The 19824-nt window shown below is 44.2% G+C and overlaps 1 protein-coding gene across 4 annotated transcripts in view; it reads right to left on the bottom strand.

Annotated features, from left to right (window-relative positions):
- Positions 1-6706: 6706 nt before the first annotated feature.
- OGT (O-linked N-acetylglucosamine (GlcNAc) transferase) overlaps positions 6707-19824 on the bottom strand; it is a 75612-nt gene continuing 62494 nt past the window's right edge. For 3 of the 4 annotated variants that reach the window (XM_083159222.1, XM_083159221.1, XM_083159224.1), the window contains 6 exons: positions 18951-19067; positions 17276-17443; positions 16358-16510; positions 12341-12644; positions 10045-10168; positions 6707-7853 (listed from right to left, as the gene is read on the bottom strand). In XM_083159222.1, coding sequence (XP_083015348.1) covers positions 7679-7853; positions 10045-10168; positions 12341-12644; positions 16358-16510; positions 17276-17443; positions 18951-19067 — 1041 coding nt within the window. In that variant the 3' untranslated portion in view covers positions 6707-7678. The remainder of the gene's footprint in view (positions 7854-10044; positions 10169-12340; positions 12645-16357; positions 16511-17275; positions 17444-18950; positions 19068-19824) is intronic. The other variant, XM_083159223.1, reaches the window with a different exon arrangement.

The following is a 19824-nucleotide window of genomic DNA, read 5'->3' as shown; positions in this document are numbered from 1 at the left end:
ACCTTATGTCTACTGCATCTAAGGGTTCGAACGGTGAACCCTGAAGAGCTGACAGTACTAACGGTAAATCCCACGGTTGTGTGGGGGCAGAAACTGGGGGCTGAACATGTAAGACCCCCTGTAAGAACGTTTGAACAGCCATTCGTTTGGCGAGGCGTCTTTGGAAGAGTACCGAAAGCGCCGACACCTGCACCTTTAGGGATGCCAGACGCAATCCCAATTCCAGGCCCGATTGTAGAAAAGCTAAGACCCTGGAGAGCCGAAACTCCTGAGGCGACCAATTTTTCTGGTTGCACCAGGAGTAAAAAGCCCTCCACACTCTATGGTAAACCCGTGAGGATGAAGGCTTGCGTGCAGCCAACATGGTCTGAACTACTCCTGGAGCAAACCCTTTCTTCCTTAGGATCTGCTTTTCAATAGCCACGCCGTCAAAGCCAACGTCTGTAAGTCTGGATGTACGCACGGGCCTTGAGACAGCAAGTCCGACCTCTGAGGAAGAGGCCATGGAGGTTCCAGGGATAGTGCCAGCAGATCCGTGAACCAGCCTCTCCTCGGCCAGTATGGTGCCAGAAGTATAAACGTTGCTGGTTCTTGTTTGATTCTCCGGATGAGCCGCGGCAGGAGAGCCACTGGTGGAAAAACATATATCAGGGAGAAAGGCCAAGGGGCTGACAGGGCGTTAATGCTGCTCCTGGATCCCTTGAGCGAGCCCCGTACCGAGGTACCTTGTGGTTGTACCTGGACGCCATGAGGTCTATCTGGGGAAGGCCCCAGCGACCCACTATCTGATTGAATACCTCCTCGTGAAGGCTCCACTCTCCTGAATGTATGTCCTGCCTGCTTAGGAAATCGGCCTCCCAGTTTTCTATTCCTGGAATGTGAACTGCTGCTAATGCCAGAAGATGATCCTCTGCCCACTGAAGTAGAGGGAGTACCTCCCGTATTGCTGCTGCACTCCTGGTCCCGCCTTGGTGATTTATATATGCCACCGCCGTGGCGTTGTCCGACTGGACCTTCACCGCTTTGGACTGGACTAAGTGCTCTGCCTCCTCGAGGGCTCGGGAGATGGCCCTTATCTCCAAGATGTTTATGGGAAGCTTTGCTTCTCCCTTTGACCACCGACCCTGAAAAGAGTGTGGACCCAGGACCGCTCCCCAGCCCCTGAGGCTTGCATCTGTGGTCAGAATTTCCCACTTGTGGGCTGAGAACTGGCGACCCCTTCGCAGGTTTTCTGGGCGTAGCCACCAAGTAAGAGAGAGCCTTGTCCGAGTGGACAAGGGAAAAGTCTGAGTCTTGAGAGTCTGCTGTGAGCGGTTCCATCTCCGAAGCAGTTCCAGTTGTAGCTGCCTTGAGTGCAGCTGGCCGAACTCTACCATCTCGAAACAGGATACCAGCTTCCCCAGAATCTTCATACTGTGGTGCACTGATACCCTGTGAAGCTTCAAGAATGCTTTCAACATTACATGAAGGGAAGTGATCTTTTCTTCTGGTAGATAGACTCTTTCTGCTACTGTGTCTATCCGCGCTCCCAGGTGGATCATGTCCTGGACCGGGGTCACACTGGACTTTTTCCAATTGATGAGCCACCCGTGTGACTCCAGGAAGTTCACTGTGATCTGGAGGTGAATCAGGAGAACTTCTTGAGACTGTGCAATGATGAGTAGGTCGTCGAGATAAGGGAGGATTCGAATCCCCTGGGACCTCAGGGCCCCCGCCATCACGGCCATGATCTTTGTAAAGACCCGTGGTGCCGTGGAAAGGCCAAACGGCAACGCCGTGAACTGATAATGGCAGTTCTGGATTGCAAATCTTAGGAAAGACTGGGATTCCTCCCTTATCGGGACATGCAGATATGCATCCCTGATGTCCAGGGATGTCATAAAGTCTCCCGGTTCTAGGGCCTGGAGAATTGACCTCAGGGACTCCATCCTGAACCTGGGTACCTTTATGGACTTGTTGAGGCTTTTCAGATTGAGGATGGGCCTGTAGGAACCATCCGGTTTCCCTACCAGGAAAAGATTCGAGTAAAACCCTTTTCCCTGCTGACTGGTGGGTACCGGCACTATGACATTCCTGTCCAGGAGGGACCGAATGGACTCGGAGAGAGCTTGTGCTCTGTCCTGGTCCTGTGGCAGGCCTGTTTTGAAAAAGCGAGCTGGGGGTCGCCCCTGGAAGGGTAGTGAATACCCCTGCAGAATTATGGTATTGACCCATCTGTCTGATGAGGTCTTCTGCCATATGTTGGAGAAATGCAGGAGGCGACCGCCCACTCGGAGATCCTGGTGGGCCGCCCCACCCTCATGCCGCGGGCTTTTCAGCCTGCTTGGGAGTCTGCCGGCGTCCTGTCCAGGATTGCCTTCCCCTTGTACTGGGGGCTCTCTTCTGCTGGGACGGTCTGGCCGAAGGCTGACCTCTAACCCTCCCCTGGGGTCGAAAGGAGCGAAAATTTACTGCCCTGCCTTTTGGAGGTGCAGATGGGAGGAACGCTGTTTTTGAAGTGGCCACTGTGGTCACTATCTTGTCCAGCTCTGGACCGAACAACACGCTCCCTGAAAATGGTAAAGCCTCTAAGGCTCTTTTAGAGTCTGCATCGGCATTCCATGTACGCAGCCAGAGGGCCCTGCGAGCCGCCACTGAGGAGGCCGAGATTCTAGAAGAGAGTGAGACAGCGTCCACTGCTGACTCCTCTAGATAAGTAGCCGCCTCTCTAATCAGGTCCACTGAGGACAGAAGTTCAGAGCGGCGTGTACCAGAAATTATGGCCTCCTGTAACTCATCAGCCCAGGAGGCTATGGCCCTCGATACCCAAGCTGAAGCCATTGCCGGGCGTGCAGAGACCCCTGCATTTATGAAAATGCCCTTTAAGCAATTTTCTATTTTTCTATCCGTGGGGTCCTTCAAAGAGGCCACTGTGGGGATAGGTAACGTGGTGGTTTTTACCAACCTAGCCACATGGGCATCCACCTGGGGAGCCAATTCCCACTTACTGCGGTCAGCCGCATTAAAGGGGAAAAAAGACAGAAGGCGCTTGGAGACTAAAAACTTTTTGTTTGGATGAGCCCAGGCCTCTGACAAAACCCCATCCAAATCAGAACTGGGAGGAAAAGATGCTATCTCCTTTTTCTTCTTTTTGAAGACAGGAGCATCCGATGATGCAGGCTGATCCTCCTGTATTTTAAGAGAGGAGCGAACAGCTTTTATAAGGGCATCAACCCTTGACTGAGTCATACGGTCCTCCTTAGAGGAATCTGGCTCATCTTCATCATCATCATCCACATCATTGTCATCGGTGCCAGCCGCACCTTCCTCATCTGTATCTCCATCGTCAGTATCATGAGAAACAGGCAGAGTCCTGCGCCTACCCGGTGCCTTCAGAATAGACTGAAGAGAGTTAGACACCTGTACTAAACCTTGTACAGAAGAAGATAAACCCTGAACCCAGGTAGGTTCTGGGGCAGGTACTGAGGACCCAGCCTGTGGTGTGGTCACTTCAGAAACAGACTTGTGCGGCCTGACTGCAGCTAACTGCGTGGCTAAGTCCCTCATTGCTGTGGACAGAGTTAATGCCCAAGCTGGCTCAGTAGCTTCCTGTACAGGATGCCTGGGAGGCGAGGGTGCATTTACAGAGCAACGGTCACACAAGCCCGGGTCTGTCTGCCTCTCTGAGGAGAAATTCTCCTTGCAATTGCCACATGTGTAAGCATGCAAAACAGGAGCAGTACCCTTAGAGGGTTTTGCTGTGGGCTTCCCCTTTTGTGACATTATTATAAGTCACCAGCCCCAACACAATCTGACAATGACAGGCTGTCTATTCACAGACACACTGAAAAAAACACTCAAGCCCTAACCAATAAGCTAGGGTTAAGTGAAAAAATACAAGCACACAATATAACCGCTGTATCAGTGCTAAGAAAAGCTTGATATCAGCGTTAGGGGAAAGATAAAGAAGAAAACCTGATCCCAGTGTCGCGGAGCAGGAGTCTGGGTGCACTTCTCCGTCTCAGCGCTGTGCCTGTAATGGCGCGCAGACGCTGCGAAGGCGGGGAGAAGCAGAGCTGAGCGCGGGAAGCGTGATTGACAGCTCTGTATATCGGAGGCGGACGCTGGGGACGTAACCGCCTCCCCCTGGAACCCCAGTGCTATGCGCCTTAAAAAATGGCGTTCCCCATAAAACAAACACTGGTGGTCTAGCGGCCCACGGAAACGACCGGGTGCCTGCTGCCAGGACCAGCCGGGGGATGCACCCTTCCCCCGGCGGTATCGCCGCACGGCGTCCCGCTCAGCTGAGACAGGACCCGCTTACCTTCTGACTGTACGCGGCGCCCTCCGTGTGCTGTGAGGCGTCCGGTATCACGTCATAAGACTGGTGTGCCGGACTCAGTCAGGCAGGAGCAGCTGCTAAGTGGCGCTGTCTCCTGTAGGTAAAAATAATAAAAATTAAAAACAAGGGCACGGAGCCCTCTCCTTAAGTACCTGTGCCTACCGGCACCAAGGAACAACTGAAGCCTAGGGGGGGCGTGGAGGAGGAGGAGCCTGGGCTGCACCCAAAGAAATTTAATCTCCTTGGTGCCTGTCGCTGTAGCTCCACCCACACCCCACTGTCCCAGTGTCCACCATGAGTATGAAAGAAAAAAGGATTTACCAGTAGGTAATTAAAATCCCATACTCCCTCCCGACCTCTTCAGTCGACTCTCCACCACCCTGATCACTGCTTCCTCCTCTAAAGTTCAGACCCGTGCTGCTCCCCTTCAGTGGAACGCATTCCTTTATTCCATTAAACTCTCCCTGACTTTGCAAAGCTTCGAACTGAAACTCACCTAATCAAAGTGTACCCTTCTGCTGCATAACTTAGTACTGAGGCTTGTCTTCGGACTACTGCCACACACCTTGACAGTCTCTGCCTGCTTACATTCTGCCATTAAGACACCTCCCACTTGCTTGCACCTCATGTAATCTGTTTGTTGCCCCTTCCTACTAGATTGTAAGCTTTTCAGAGCAGGGCCCTCTTTGCTCCTGTCATCTAAGCGCTCTTCTCTTCACATTTTACTCACAGCTCTCCCATAGTCAGTGTCCATCTTTGACCACCAGCCTCTAGTAGTACATTGATCAAGTCCTTACTACTTATATTTAAGCTGTATTGTGTATTGAACAGTGGCATTCATTTTACCTGTAAACTATTTCTGTCATTTATTTACTGTAATGCTAAGTTTTGTACTGTTACTTTGTACGGCGCTGTGAAACACTTGTGGTGCCTTATAAATAAAAATAATAATAATGACGGATCGAGGAAAATCTTCTTTGTGGGTTTTGAATAAATTGCCACACAAAACCACCTCCCCTCTCTCTCTATTCTTTATCTTTTTATACTTTCTATCTGGCTTTATTTTTCTGTTATTTATAGGTTACGATTTTACTGTTTAAGCAGGATTGATATGTGTTCAGCAGATTGACGGACTGGATTTCCTGGGTTGTTACTTCAGATCCTAAATCCTATATATTTAGGTATATATTTGTACTTCACTAGATCTGTTACCTCTTGTATTACCTGCTTGCTTGTTTATAATGTTTATTATGTGAAAATCTGAATAAACATTTATTGAAAAGAAAAAAAAACCCAGAAGGGGATAAGTGCTGGGGGCTTTATCAGTAGAGGAGAATTACAGAAATGGAAGATTTAATTTATTAAACGCTTCCAAAAGGCATAGGGAGGTAGTCAAAGAGTGCACATTTTTCGACTATCAGAAAAATCGTCACTTTTCACAGATTTTCGGGTGAATTTTACATTTGACCTGTTCAATTAAAGTGCAGATTTTTAAATTGTCAAAAAATCGCCACAGCCAGAAAACACGTGAAAATTACCCACGATCCAAGTGTTTTCATTGAAACGAAGGCTGTTTGACAATTTTTCGTCTATTGTGAAAACTGCAGATAAAAAGAACAGTCCTGAAACAACCGCAATTAAATATGTCAGTTTGCTTTTCGGCTGACTGAAAAAAATGGACATAATTGAATACCCCCGAGAATAGAATACTCTTCTTTCGAAAAATTGCATGTAAAATAGGTTCACTTTCTCCAAATGGAGAGGAGCAAAAGTGACATTTGTTCTTTCAGCCCTCGCCAAACAGTCCAGATAGCATCTAAAATTTAAGATTGAAGCATATACAAATTTATAATCCTATTTCAGGCTAGGTATTTTGATTGGGTGTGGTATAGGGTACCGACAGTTGGTATCCTGACTGTCCGGACTCAGACAGCATGGTGAGCACAACAAAGCCCCTTGCGGGCTCGCTGTGCTCACCACGCTGCAGGCACGGTGGCTCTCTACTCTTGCCACCTATTCTATTCTCCCTCTATGGGGGTCGTGGACCCCCACGAGGGAGAATAGCCGGTGGCCGTCGGGCAACAGTCTGTCGCCGTGAAACTACACAAGTACCTTTATCTGGGAAGAAATAAAAAGGGATGCTTATAAATTTATAAAGTAGTGATGCCCCTTTAAAAAAAATCAGTTATTTTTCTTAGCTGAAATCAGCGTGTCATGTGAAGAGTAGTTAAGACAGGGAGGCGAGGGGCTATATTAGAATACACAATTAGGGACATAAAGCCCTTTCTTATTTTTCTTGATTCTTCAGGAGAAAATAGGAAATCAATGAAGAATGGTGGTATGAAGCATGTGGAAAAGACCTTAAAAATGAACTCAAACACCTAATAAAATTCCACTTTAAGTTTACTGAACAGAATAAAAATCCAAGTCATACATTTGAAAGAAAAAAAGAAAAAATTATGAACAGCTGAAAAAAAGCCAACTGAGTTTATTAAATCATATAGGCAATGTGCAGAGGAATATTAACTTATCTAATCGGTTGCAGCACATGCTTATTTTCCACACAAACAGTGCATGTAACATCAATATGAGATAATAAAACAAAAAATCCAAACAACATTCCATAAGCAAAACATATCAAGGAGTTCACTGCGTGCAAAGTACAAGTACGTACACTGAATAAATCCGATTTAGTCCATTTAATACATGGGACACCATACAAGAGTTTCCAGTATCTGTATTCTATACAGCCCCACAGCACATCAGCAGAGTTAATTCTGCTGCTGACCCCACTATCCATACAATTGTCATTTAAGGAAACAGGATATGAAGTATTATAGGACAGGCTAAGCAACTTAAAACATTTTTTTTTGAAAAGACAATCGTGAAGAGGCTTCATTTATACCAAAGCGCACACATACAGGCTTGCTTGTAAACAGATGCCAGACATTAAAAGGCTACAAGTGGTTTATAAAACCTATAAAAAAGGACTAACACCATTAATGATGCTCTGTGATTTATTTTGTTTTACTCTTTCAACCTGCACAGTTAGCTAATAGAATCAGGAGAAGGTTTAGGTTATGGAGCTAGCGCACACACACCCACACCTGAACTTTTGTTAAGGCCAAACTTCAAATATATATAGTTTTCGCATGAGCAAATATCTGCCCATGGTGTAATAATTGGATGGCAATTTGCGAGATTCCCTGTAAATTTAGCAAAAGAAACAAAAAAGTAAACAAAACAACTAAAGATTAACAGATATAATTTCCTTGCGTCTCCACACAGTAAGTAGGCCCAACTGTGAAAATCAGATAGCCAGGGACAGCAGACGTTGCTGTATTGAATGGCTGTGAGTTAAGCAGAATCAGTGCTTTCCACAGGTTTGAGGAGATGATCAAGTTTGTTTCCAGCTACATAATGCTCCCACATTTGTAAATACAATCTCTCCAAATCAATGGTGTACTGCTTGGTATTGAAGAGGGGACTTGATATTCTTTGTTTCCAAACTTTAGCACGGATCTTTTTCAGACTAGTAAAAAAAAAAAAAAATTATTAAAATAAATAAATAAATGACAATTTTATTAGACTATACTTTCTTCATCTACATAGGCATACAATAGTAACAATCCAATATATACATTATGACATCACCTATATGACCCACTAGGTAAAGAGTGATTGCTTCATTGTTTAGTGCATGTCATACAAACTGCTCTCCTTTACAGATAAAGTTTGAGGAATAAAATTTAGTCTTGATTATGGATAAGAGTCCCCCCCCCCTTTAATTTAGAGCAAATTACCCCTAAAATAAGCTACTTTCCCTACAATAACACCAGCAGTGCAGGTCAGAGGGGTGAAGAGCTCAATGGTTATTTTTCTGAGTGAAATATTGTGCTCCTGTAGCAGATACGTGTTCATGAAGGTATAAAAATAGGATTAGAGCACTTACTAATGAAATGGCTTGCTGGAAGGAACAGAGAATAAGAAGGGGCATCATCGTAGGTTGCTTGATCAGAGGTAGGAGTGTAAAGGGGCATATACATGGTCAGATTTTTCACCCCATTTCTACACGATCTGACTAGATCACTTAGAAATGAAGCATAGATCATGCCTTGTGAATAATGGCGGACGATGGCTATGCGCGGTCCCGTGCGTCACTTTCATCCACAGAGATAAACAGTGCTGCGATGTGTGCTTAGCGATCGCGCTTAAGCACACTGCTCAGCAAGAGAGACCGGGTCGTCCCGAGTGTACGGGGCTTCAGAAGCATTGTTATGGAGGTCCCTAAATCGACTATCTCTTAGGTCATTAATGTGTGGAAGAAAAGTAATTTCAGGAATACACCAATACACCTTTCCCTCGAAGACCACCCCACTCCAGAAACTTCAACCCAGAGACCAGAGAGAGTGATAACCAGAGAGCTGCGGAAGGTAAGGGGATGTCCCATGCATATCACTGCACACATTTTCCAACTGACCACTAATGTGTCCTTTCCAACAAAAACACTTTGTAGGAAGGAGCATGTACTTGGATATTATCAGTGAGCAGCTGCTCACAAACTTAGAACCACAAAGCCTAGCACTTATGAGGCATACACACTGGGTGATGTTTGCCTATTTTCTAAGCGATCTGTAATTAAACACAAGATCTACACAATTTCTTAACTATTTACACTTTTCAGATCAGATGGGCAGGTTTGGAAATAGCCAGAAGTGTACAGTACCTACAGTAAAGCATGGAGGAGGCGGTGTTATGCTGTTGGGATATTTTAGCTGGTTTGGTGTGGATCCACTAATGTATGGTTACATTAACTCTGACAAGTATAGAGATACTCTAGATAACTCTGTGCTGCCTACAGAGTGGAAGAAAGACAATGCCACTTGTCATGTTGCCAGGGTGTCGCTGCACTGGTATACTGAAAATCCAATAACCTGGATGGACTAACCAGCTCAGAGTCCAGATCTTAACGCACTGAAAACCTCTGGGATGAATTGGAGTGACAGCTGCATTCTAGGCTGACTACCTTCTTCAGTGTCAGTTGTCCACTGTACTTAAGGCACAATGACAAAACATACCGCCGTCAGCAGTAATCACTGCATGCGGTGGACCTACAAAGTACCGACACCAAAAAAAATTGTGTTCATCTATTTTCAGTCAGTGCACAATCACCTCTGTCTACATGATGTATAAAGATTCCTGGTAAAATATCCCAAACCTCTATACCAGGCATTCCCAACCACGGTCCTCAAGGCACACCAACATTACAGGTTTTAGTGATATCCAGGCTTGAGCACAGGTGACTTAATTAGTATCTGAGTGATTCTGATTAATCCATCTGTGCTGAAGCCTGGATATCACTAAAACCTGCACTGTTGGTGTGCCTTGAGGACCGTGGTTGGGAATGCCTGCTCTATACCATGGGTCCTTAAACGGCGGCCCTCCAGATGTTGTGAAACTACAAATCCCAGCATGCCTTGCCACAGTTTTAACACTCCCTTATAGCAAAACTGTGGCAAGGCATGCTGGGATTTTCACAACATCTGGAGGGCCGCAGTTTGAGGACCCATGCTCTATACTCTGAGATTACATTCAGATTTGATACTGACATTTCTTTTTAGGAATTCCATTGATAATATTCCACCACCCTCCCTAAATGTAAAACCAGCCAATCTGCAAACATTTTTAAATGGCACATCACAAATCCAGTTCATACTACTTACTATTCTAGGTCAGTGCCCAGTTTTACAGCAATATCTTCATATTCTTGTCGGCTTTTAGCAATTAATTCTGGACAACCAAGACAGGTGAGCTGTGATGCAGCAACTCTGGATGCAAGAGTATCACCTAAACACACAAAGCAAAAGTTAAACTCTAACGAAAAAACATTCAAATACTTATATATTTTGGAGAACAGAGTTATGTTGTGTACACACGGTGAGATTTGACATAAGATTTTGACTATATAGTCAAAACCGCATGCAGATCGCACAGGTTTTTTACCTTGCGATCTCGATGCACGCTCCCATGACAGCACAAATCGAAACCCAGTTAGGCAGGGCAGCAATGACTATATAGTGCAAATCTAAAGCGGATTGTATGGGTTGTATGTAAAAAGCACAGAGATAGCAAAGAGTGTATAGCAAGTCAAATAGCAAAGGAATCTCAGTGTGTACACAACATTATTGTGATGGATACTGTACTACTAAAGTCATGGTTAATATTTTACCTGACAGAACAATACAAAACCTGCGTCCTCGACGGTGTAAAAGGAGACATGACTATAATAAATCAGGAACAAGAGCTATTTGGCTTCATACTTATATAACCGAGTCCAACACAAATGTACCAGAGAACAATGTGCCACAGGTGCATGTCAACCTCAGAATCAACCCAAGTTTGTTTTAACTTTAAGTACTAAATTAGCATTATTACGGGACTATATAAAAGCACAAAGCCGCAGGGATTATATAAAAGAATAGTATTCTAGAAAAAAAATATAGTATAAAAAAAAGTGATTACATCAGAACTCTTCAAATGTTATTATTTAATGTTTATAGTTTTCTACATGCTGCATTTGGATATTTTACTTTAGGAACTGCATATAGTGTAATAATGAGTGATAAATAAACCTTGCTTGGATGGATTAAAAACAGAAAATATTTTGGAGCAGCGAACCAAAACTACTAGTCTGCACACTGATGGATGCTACTATTCTCACACCAAGAGATGGATAGAGTCTTAGCTCCACTATGGGGTACTGGTAACAGGCAACACTGCAGGCTGCAATGTGATTGTTGCTTTGTACTATTACCACAAAGCTGTAAAAAATTCTATAAAGCTAAAATTCTGTGTATTACACACAATACAGAGCTTTAAGCCCTAGTATGAAATTTAATTTAACCAGTGTTCAATCATGAATGACATTTACAGAAGAGGGGCACTTGAGTCTAACACAGGTAAGCAGAAAAGAGTGTCCTCTATGGACAAACAGACACTGATAGGGGTTGAGATCCCAGCTGCTGTGTGGGGTGGGGTAGTCAATCCCACTCCAAACAAGCAAATACAATAACACCTATGTTGTGATGACCTCCAATTAAAAGCAGGACATTTTTCCAAAGCTGATCTCATACACTCACTATTAGTAGATCCTTACTCGCTGAGTGCTTGTTCTATGCAAGGAGTATCCTGCAGTGGAGAAGTCGTTGCCGCACAAGGAAGAACTTAAAACCCAGGATTGGGGCTCTGTGAATCCTGAAATGGATGGAACAGGTCTGGTCCGGGACTGGAAATTCGCTGTAGATGGATCCAATGCCCAGGAGAGGCTGGTCTGTAGCAAACTTTGGCAAATCTAATGCGTTTCGCCACTTCAACTGGCTTTATCACCTTTTTACCTTTGATAAAGCCAGTTGAGCTGCCGAAACGGGTTAGGTTTGCCAGAGTTTGCTACAGACCAGCCTCTCCTGGGCATTCGCCTTTCCATCTACCAATAGTGAGTGTATGAGATCAGCTGAAAAATTCTAAAGTGAGTTTTCAATTAAATAAAGGTGTTTCTTTTTATCCCATGGTGATATATATATATATATATCTTGGGAAAGTACCAACCAGTCATCTCCTAACTGCCATGCTAAAAGCTGTGATTGAACAAGGACAGTTAGGAGCTGGTTGAAAATTTACCTCCATCCATTATCTTGCCCTGAAGCTTAATATAAAGATCTCTAGATTGTGTACTGGTTAGTTATAACCATTATAACTTTAAAATTCTGAAAACCGGAAGTTTGGATTTAATACAGTACTAGACTGGACACGAGTTGTGGCTATACAACCAAGTGCCTTTTTCAAATAACACCTCTTGCCCGAGAAATTTGAAAGCCTAGGATGAGAGAACTCTCTTCCTTTTCTTGCATACCGGTTGCTACATGGTAAAAGATTAGCTTAAAGAAAGAAAAGAAAACCGCTAATTATTAAAAACAGATATAAAATTAGCATTTCACATAAAAAGTAAGTCTGTTTAATTACCTGAGGAACCACCTTTGTTGAGGACTACTAAGCTCTCCGCAAGTTCCTTACCTGGCATAGTGACCATGGGCGTCCCTGCCCAGAGCACATCCATGCCAGTGGTGTGCCCATTACACAAAGGAGTATCTAAACAAACATCAGCTAATTGGCCTCTTCGAACATGTTCTTCTTTAGGGGCAACTGGAGAGAAGATTATTCTGGATTGAGGTAGCCCCATATTCTGGGCATACTGTTGAATATTAGGTTCGCCTACTGCTGGGAATCTTAAAAGCCACAGAACACTGTTTGGAACACGTTTAAGAATCTGAAATAGGAAAGAAGTCAAGAGGTAACTAGAGCAAAATCAGTGAAAGCATACAAATATACTGGAAAAGTAATGTGTAATCAGCGCTAGAAGTAACAGGATTTTTGTCTTACCTGTAAAATCAGTGGAACACTGGGAACATTGGGTATCAAATCCACAGGTATTCAACCTGTGGCCCTCCAAATGTTGTGGAACTACATGTCCCAGCATGCCCTGAGGTATTTTGCCATGCTCTTATAGGAAAAAATGTGGCAATGCATGTGGGAACATGTAGTTTCACAACATCTGGAGGGCCGCAGGTTGAAGACCCATGCTCTAATCCTCAGAACAGGCACCAAGGAGTTAACTTTTTGTTTGCTGGGGAGAGGCCCTTCCTCTGAACTCTCAGCCAAAAGGAGTATAGGGTGGGCTCCCAATGTTCCACTATGGCTTCAGAAAAATGGATTTTATAGGCAAGACAAAAATCACAATTTTATTCAGTCAGCCAATGGTGTAACACTGGGGACATTGGGATGCCCAAAAAGAGTACTGTTGTTATGGGCGGGACATGACGCCCATAAGCCACATCGGCTGAGGCAAAGGTGTCAATTGTAGAATTTAATGAAAGTATTTGCAGAGGATCAGGTAGCTACGCAACACACCTGCTCTGCAGAAGCTCCCTGACGGGGAGCCCATGAAGGTTCAATGGATTTGGTAGAGTGAGCCTTGATGGACAGGGAAACCAGCTTCCCAGAGAAAAGATAAACTTGGGTGATAGCATCTTAAGCCAGCAGCAATTATCTGCATTGAAGCTGGCTAACCTCTCTTTGTCCTTTTACAACGAACATAACAGTCTGTTTTCCGAAACGGTGTTGTGTGGTTCACGTAGCTACTCAAGGCCCAAACAATATCCAAGGTGTAAAAAGCACCACCTTCTCTAGAAGTAACCTCTGGCCGAAAGGATGGCACCACCATCTCCTGATTCACATGAAACACGGAGACAACTGTAGGAAGGTAGTCTAGACGAGGGCGCAGAACAGCACGGTCGGGATAAAAAACAAATAACAAATTTGGGGGACAATGCTCCCAAATCAGTGAGGCAGTGTGAGGAAGCAATAGTGAACCGAAAAACATTTTTCCACGTCAGCCAACAAACAGCAACGTCATACAAAGGCTCAAACAGAGCCTTAGACAGCACCTTGAGAACAAAGTGGGCAGAGCCTCTTGAAGAAAAAAAAAAAAAAAAAAAAGTGTGAACTGCGGAAGACCAGGCCATTAGTATTTGGAAGAACACAGAGAGGGACGAAACCGAACTGTTAATGAGGCAAGACAAAGGCCGGCCTCCAAACCGAACTGTATAAGGTCAACTAAAATGTGTGTCACAAATGACTGTATATCCACAGGGTGGAAGATTTTCTCGCCGAAACCATAGTCTATATAACAGAGTCCGAAAATCCCTGAGTCTTTAGGACTGGCTGTTCAACAGCCAGGCCGTCAAAGCTAGTCGCAGGTACACCATTGAAAAGTTCCAGAAGACAAATAGGGCGTCTATGAGAAACTACCTAGGATCTCTGGTGTGAGCCCCATAGCACGGAAACTTTCAGTTGTGATGCGATGCAAACAGATCGATTTGGGCTACGAACCAAGAGACGAAACACCTCTGGATGGAGTGCCCACTCTTCTGAGTGTATGTCCTGCTGGCTGAGGAAGTCTGCTTCCCAATTCAACAGACCTGGTATGTACAAAGCTGAGAGCCGGTTGGTGTTTCTTTGCCCACCGAAGAATGTTTCTCACCTCGAGCATGGCCACCCAATAGCCGGTGCCCCCCGTTTTAACCTCAACGGAGAACGATTCCAAGCCTGGAGGAGTTCCAACTGGAGCGTCCCACATATTCCACCATCTGGAAGCAAGACACTAGCTTCCTGAGGAGGCGCATACAAAAGTGGATGGAGACTGTCCGGTGCGACAGGAACTCCTGAACTAAGTCCTGAATGGACCTTCTCTTGTTCCGGGCATGTAAACCAGTTATGACGTGGTATCCAGCAGAACACCTAGGTCAATCATATGCTGGGAGGGGACCATACTGGACTTGTGCCAGTTGATCAACAGCCATGTTCCTGCAAGACAGACAGGTTACTGTAGGCTGGCCTGAGTATCCGCCATCAAGAGAAGATCGTCTAGATATGTAGGATGCTAATTCCTTGTAGCCATCACTTCGCGAACATGCGAGGTGTGGTGGAGAGGCCGAAGGGCAATGCTCAGAACTGCAAATGATCTATCTGAACAGCAAACCTGAGGAATTTCTGATGGTCCTCCTGAATGGCAATCCACAGGTTATGCATCCTGCACACCCAAAGAGGCCATATAGTCGCCTCTCTTGAGGGCCTACAGAATGGACCAAAGAGACTCCATCCGGACCTCGGTACTTGCAGGAACTTTGTTTAGCAGTACAGATGGTGTAATGGTTAGCATTACTGCCTCACAGCACTGAGGTCATGGGATAGATTCCCACCATGGCCCCTAACTGTGGGGAGTTTGTATATTTTCCCCATACTTGCCTGGTTGGTGCTCTGGATTCCTCCCACAATCCAAATATATACTGGTATGTTAATTGGCTTCTAACAAAATTAACCCTAGAATGTCTGTGTGCGTGTACATGTGGTAGGGAATATAGATTGCAGGACTGATGTGAATGTTTGAATATTCTCTGTAAAGCACTGCAGAATATGTGTGCGCTATAGAAGAAACGGTTTATAAATAAATAATAATTTAGCGTGTAAAGGTTCAGAATAGGCCAGAACTTCCTGTCTGGCTTCGAGACCAACTTTTTATAGGGATGTGTCCAGGTTTTCCTAAACAGCGTCTCCAGTTGTGGGGAAGGTGGAAATACAAGACAGGTCCTTTTTCTTACTGTTAAAGAGAGGGACCGGTGATTGGGTTGAGGGTCTGCTTCAGTAACATGAAGCACATTACTTACAGCCTGCACTCTGGCCAGTGACATGTGATCAGCCAGTTGGGGCACTTCAGAGTCGGACTCTGAAAGGTCCTGTTCTGCTTCAGAAATAACATCAGATTGCAAGTCTTTAGAATGCAAAACTGGCATGGATGCAGAAACTAAGGACATACACTTTCTGTAGTGGAGGGATTGTTACAGGAAGGTAGAGACCTGCACTAAATCTTGATCTGGATAAACCGATCCCAAGCAGGTTCTTTTGGTGAAGGCGGAGGGTTTGGATATGACGCAACAGGGGGCAGTCTAGATGCAGCTAATTTGGAAGCCAGTTCATGCATGGCCATGGAAAGGGAGGTAACACATTCTGGCTTAGCAGAACCAGAATCCTCTGCAGCGGCAAAGGACACAAACTATTGAACTATCTATAAGAAATAAGTACTTAAGGTACCGCACTGTTAGCCCACCACAGTAGCTACTGTTCAGGTAAACAGTTACTTGTAATACAATGTATGAAAATACAGCATACACCCCAAGAATTACATACACAGTAATGCAGGAAATGTGAAAAGCATTTAAAAAACACACACTAAATGCAGTATCCCCAGAAACCGTGATCAGAAACAGAAAGAACTGGCACTCGGATCCCAGCCACCAAACATCATGAGGTGAGGTAGGGGACATGTAACCAGACACTAGGACAGTGTCTGGTTACCTAGTCTATAGAGAGTCAAATAATCTAGGCCAAATATGAACAAATTTAAGGCAAAATGTTAGTACTTACATTTGCCCACATCTGCAAAGTTGGAGGGTCAATTTTGTACAATTGGTTGAAGTTGCAGTACACTACAGCATCTTCTGGTAAGCCATACTGTGATCTTGTGGTTACAATGATCGTACGAGGAACCTCTTCACCTGTGGCAGCTTTATTATTTATCTGGAGGGAAAAATAAAAATAGGTATACCAGTTGTGCTAAGTTTGAAAAGAAATAATGATACTGTAAAGCCCCCATCCACATGCACCTCGCCAACGGGTGTGGTACAGGGCTCCAACAGTCGGTATCCCGACAGTCATTAGCACGACGTCGGGATCCCGACTGGCCGGACCCAGACAGCATGGCGAGCACAACAAAGCCCCTTGCAGGCTCTCTGCGCTTGCTACGCGAGCCACCTATTCTATTCTCCCTCTATGGGGGTCGTGGAGCCCCACGAGGGAAAATAGCACACGGCCGCTGAGAACCCGGCCGCTGAGAACCCGGCTGTCAGTGTTTTGACAGTCGGGATACCGACGTCGGATAAATGCCTGTCGGGATCCAGACTGTCGGGACCCCGTCCGGCACCCTTGCTAACTCACCTGGCAGCTGCTGGGCGGCAATATTTAATTTGATACATCATATACAGTCTTTTTCGCCTAGAATGTATAGTATACGATCCTATACATGGCTACGGGTTGCAATAAATATTCATGGAAGCCTGTAAGACCTGTGCTGCTACAGAACGCACCTCGGATCGGAGACAGAGGAAAATGAATGCGACATGGGCATTTTACATCCAGTAACTCATTCTAGGAGCTTGGAATCTGTTGTAAAGTGGTTAAATAGCACTAGTGGATTGGGACCTTAGCAATACACACACAAAAAGGGATTTTTTCTTAATAAGTGTGCTACATTTATATACCAGGAATACAAGTTTATAAACACACCTGTGTTGTTGCTAGCCCATTGCTGATATTAAACCCATTAATTGTTATCTGGATTTGTCCTCGATTAATCATTTCAATGATGGCTTCAGCAATGGTATTCATTGGAATAACTGGCATGTTCAGAGCAGAGTTACTATCAGCGCTATCTGCGCTCTCCGGACCTTTCATCTGCAAGAGAAAAAGGGTTTTTTTCATAGTTATAGTTTCAAAGAGAAAATCAAATGTATAAATCTATCTTTCCATTGACTTGGAAAATATGACATCTGCACCTTACTAGAAGCCCCAAGGAGTATTGAGAATAATCAATAAAAGTGTGTCCAAGCGGCCCAATGTGGTGGGCGCTAATATTGATTAGATATCAGCATCCGTTGGGACCCGGCTTCGGCTAGCAGGGAGGGAATACTGCACTGAACAGCGTGTCCCTTTTTCAGAGACAGTACAAATGGATTGTGTTGCATAGTATTTCTACATTTGATTCTCATGCCATGGGGTCACACGTAGGGATTGAATTGGGATACGGTGCTGCATAGTCCAGTGCGATTTGCACTATACGATTTTGCCTGTATAGTCTAAATCGATAGTGCAAATTGCACAGTGTGGACACAAAACAAGTGCAGGCAATTATATTACTATTCTGTAACTCCTCCTCTATACCTTTGAGTAAATCAAAGCAATTTCTCACTGCACTCAACTCTGAGAACCAACAATCTGAATAAATGGACAAAAGAAATAGTCTTTCATGTAAGTCAATTGATATGCAGATTCCAAAGACACAAAAGCTGGACAGCCAGTAGTGCTAGGATAGTTATTTGAAACCCGAAAAATGTTTTGCTTCAGGAGCTGGCGAGTACACCAGGCAAAGTAGGCTCTGCATTCCGCGTGATAACTCCTAGTCTAAACTGGATTATAAACACTCATTCGTATGGTTAACCAAATCTGATTAAACCAATGCCTTCAGGAGGGCTGACAACAGCCAACCAGTCAAGGCCAGACACTGAGGGGTAGATTTATTAAGCTTGGTTAAGTGATAAAGTGTCAGTTTTTTTATCACCGGCCAATCAGCTCCTACCTGTCATTTTTCAAACCAAGCCTATAACTTCAGTTAGGAGCGGATTGGCCGGTGATAAAAACCAGACACTTTATCACTTCACCGAGCTTAATAAATCTGCCCGTAAGGAACAAGGTGGAGGCAAGGCCTAAGGGAAAAATGGTCTGGCCTCAATGGAAATATCCAAGGGGCCACTAATACCAAACGCACGAGAATGGCATATGGCATTCAAGTACCCAATCTGGGGTACTAATTTCAACTTCTGCAGTACACCAAGCAAGCAAAATAATTACTAAAAAAATATAATAAAATGAAATAAAGGATTTGCTGTAGAACAGCTTGGAAAAAAAATCATGCCCAACACCAAAGGGCACTATTTTGTGCCTTACTTTGCATTAGTTGCCTAGTTTAGGCATTTGTACATGCATGGCTGAGCCTCCATACAGGTTTTCTAGAGTTCCCCAAATCTATGTATAATAACTACACTAAAGAAACCCAAAGGGTGGAGAAAACAAAAGAAGGGAGCATCCACACATAACGAAGAACATTTGTTACAAGCATAGGTCATGCTTAATACTATATGTAACAACATACATAAATCAAGATGTGTTTTCATAACATTCTTACCTTTACAATTTTTACATCCGGAAGAGTCTCTAAAAAGGCTTTCAGCTCTATCCCATTAAGGACTATTCTGTTGTCATAGATATGGCCGTTGGACTTGAAATCAATCACTGCTTTTTTCTGCAGAAAACAGAATTAATTTAATAGCAATAAAAACACATACTTAGATCTGTAGAGAATACGTATACTTTTATTTGACCATCTACCCAGAATAAAGCAAAATGAGCATAAGGACTGGACATATACAAACGCTATTTCTTAGATCTAAGCAACATGCAAGATATAGATCCTTAAATATGTTCATCATACCATTTTAACTCTGCAACAGTTAATGCTACCCTAATAAGCTGGTGTAAAATCCTTTATTACCTCCCTTCATCTTCAATCTAGACTTAAGATTCATCTTCACAAAAAGAAAGTCAATCCACTTACATCCAAGTGTTACTTCTCCATGCGTCTCCTGGAGCTCTCTATTGCTTTAAACACATCTGTGCATCTCCTGCACGCCAATCAATCCAATGACTTTCATTTTTGTTGTTGTTCATTTCCTACTTGTACAGCAGCTCAATCAGCCTCCACACCCGTCACATGCTCCCATCCCCTTGTTGACTTTCTCGAATATCTTAAGCAACTATCACTCTACACAGTGGTTCCCTAACTTTTTTGAATCACGGCACCCTAGAGTATCAGAATCTTCTTCATGGTGCCCCCAAGCCGAAAGTTTCTTATTGAGAAATTTAGATTTTTTTTTTTTAAATAAATTGTATATATACAGTATGTCATCCTTAGGTTCTGGTATTTGGTGAGAGTCAGGATTCACTTCTGTTTGTCCACATATGTTATGATTGGAAGTACTGGTTCTGCCTGCTACATTGAT

Source organism: Crinia signifera, chromosome 9, assembly GCF_055691185.1.
Source record: "Crinia signifera chromosome 9, ASM5569118v1, whole genome shotgun sequence".
NCBI lineage: Eukaryota > Metazoa > Chordata > Amphibia > Anura > Myobatrachidae > Crinia > Crinia signifera.
This window is presented reverse-complemented; position numbering and strand designations above follow the sequence as displayed.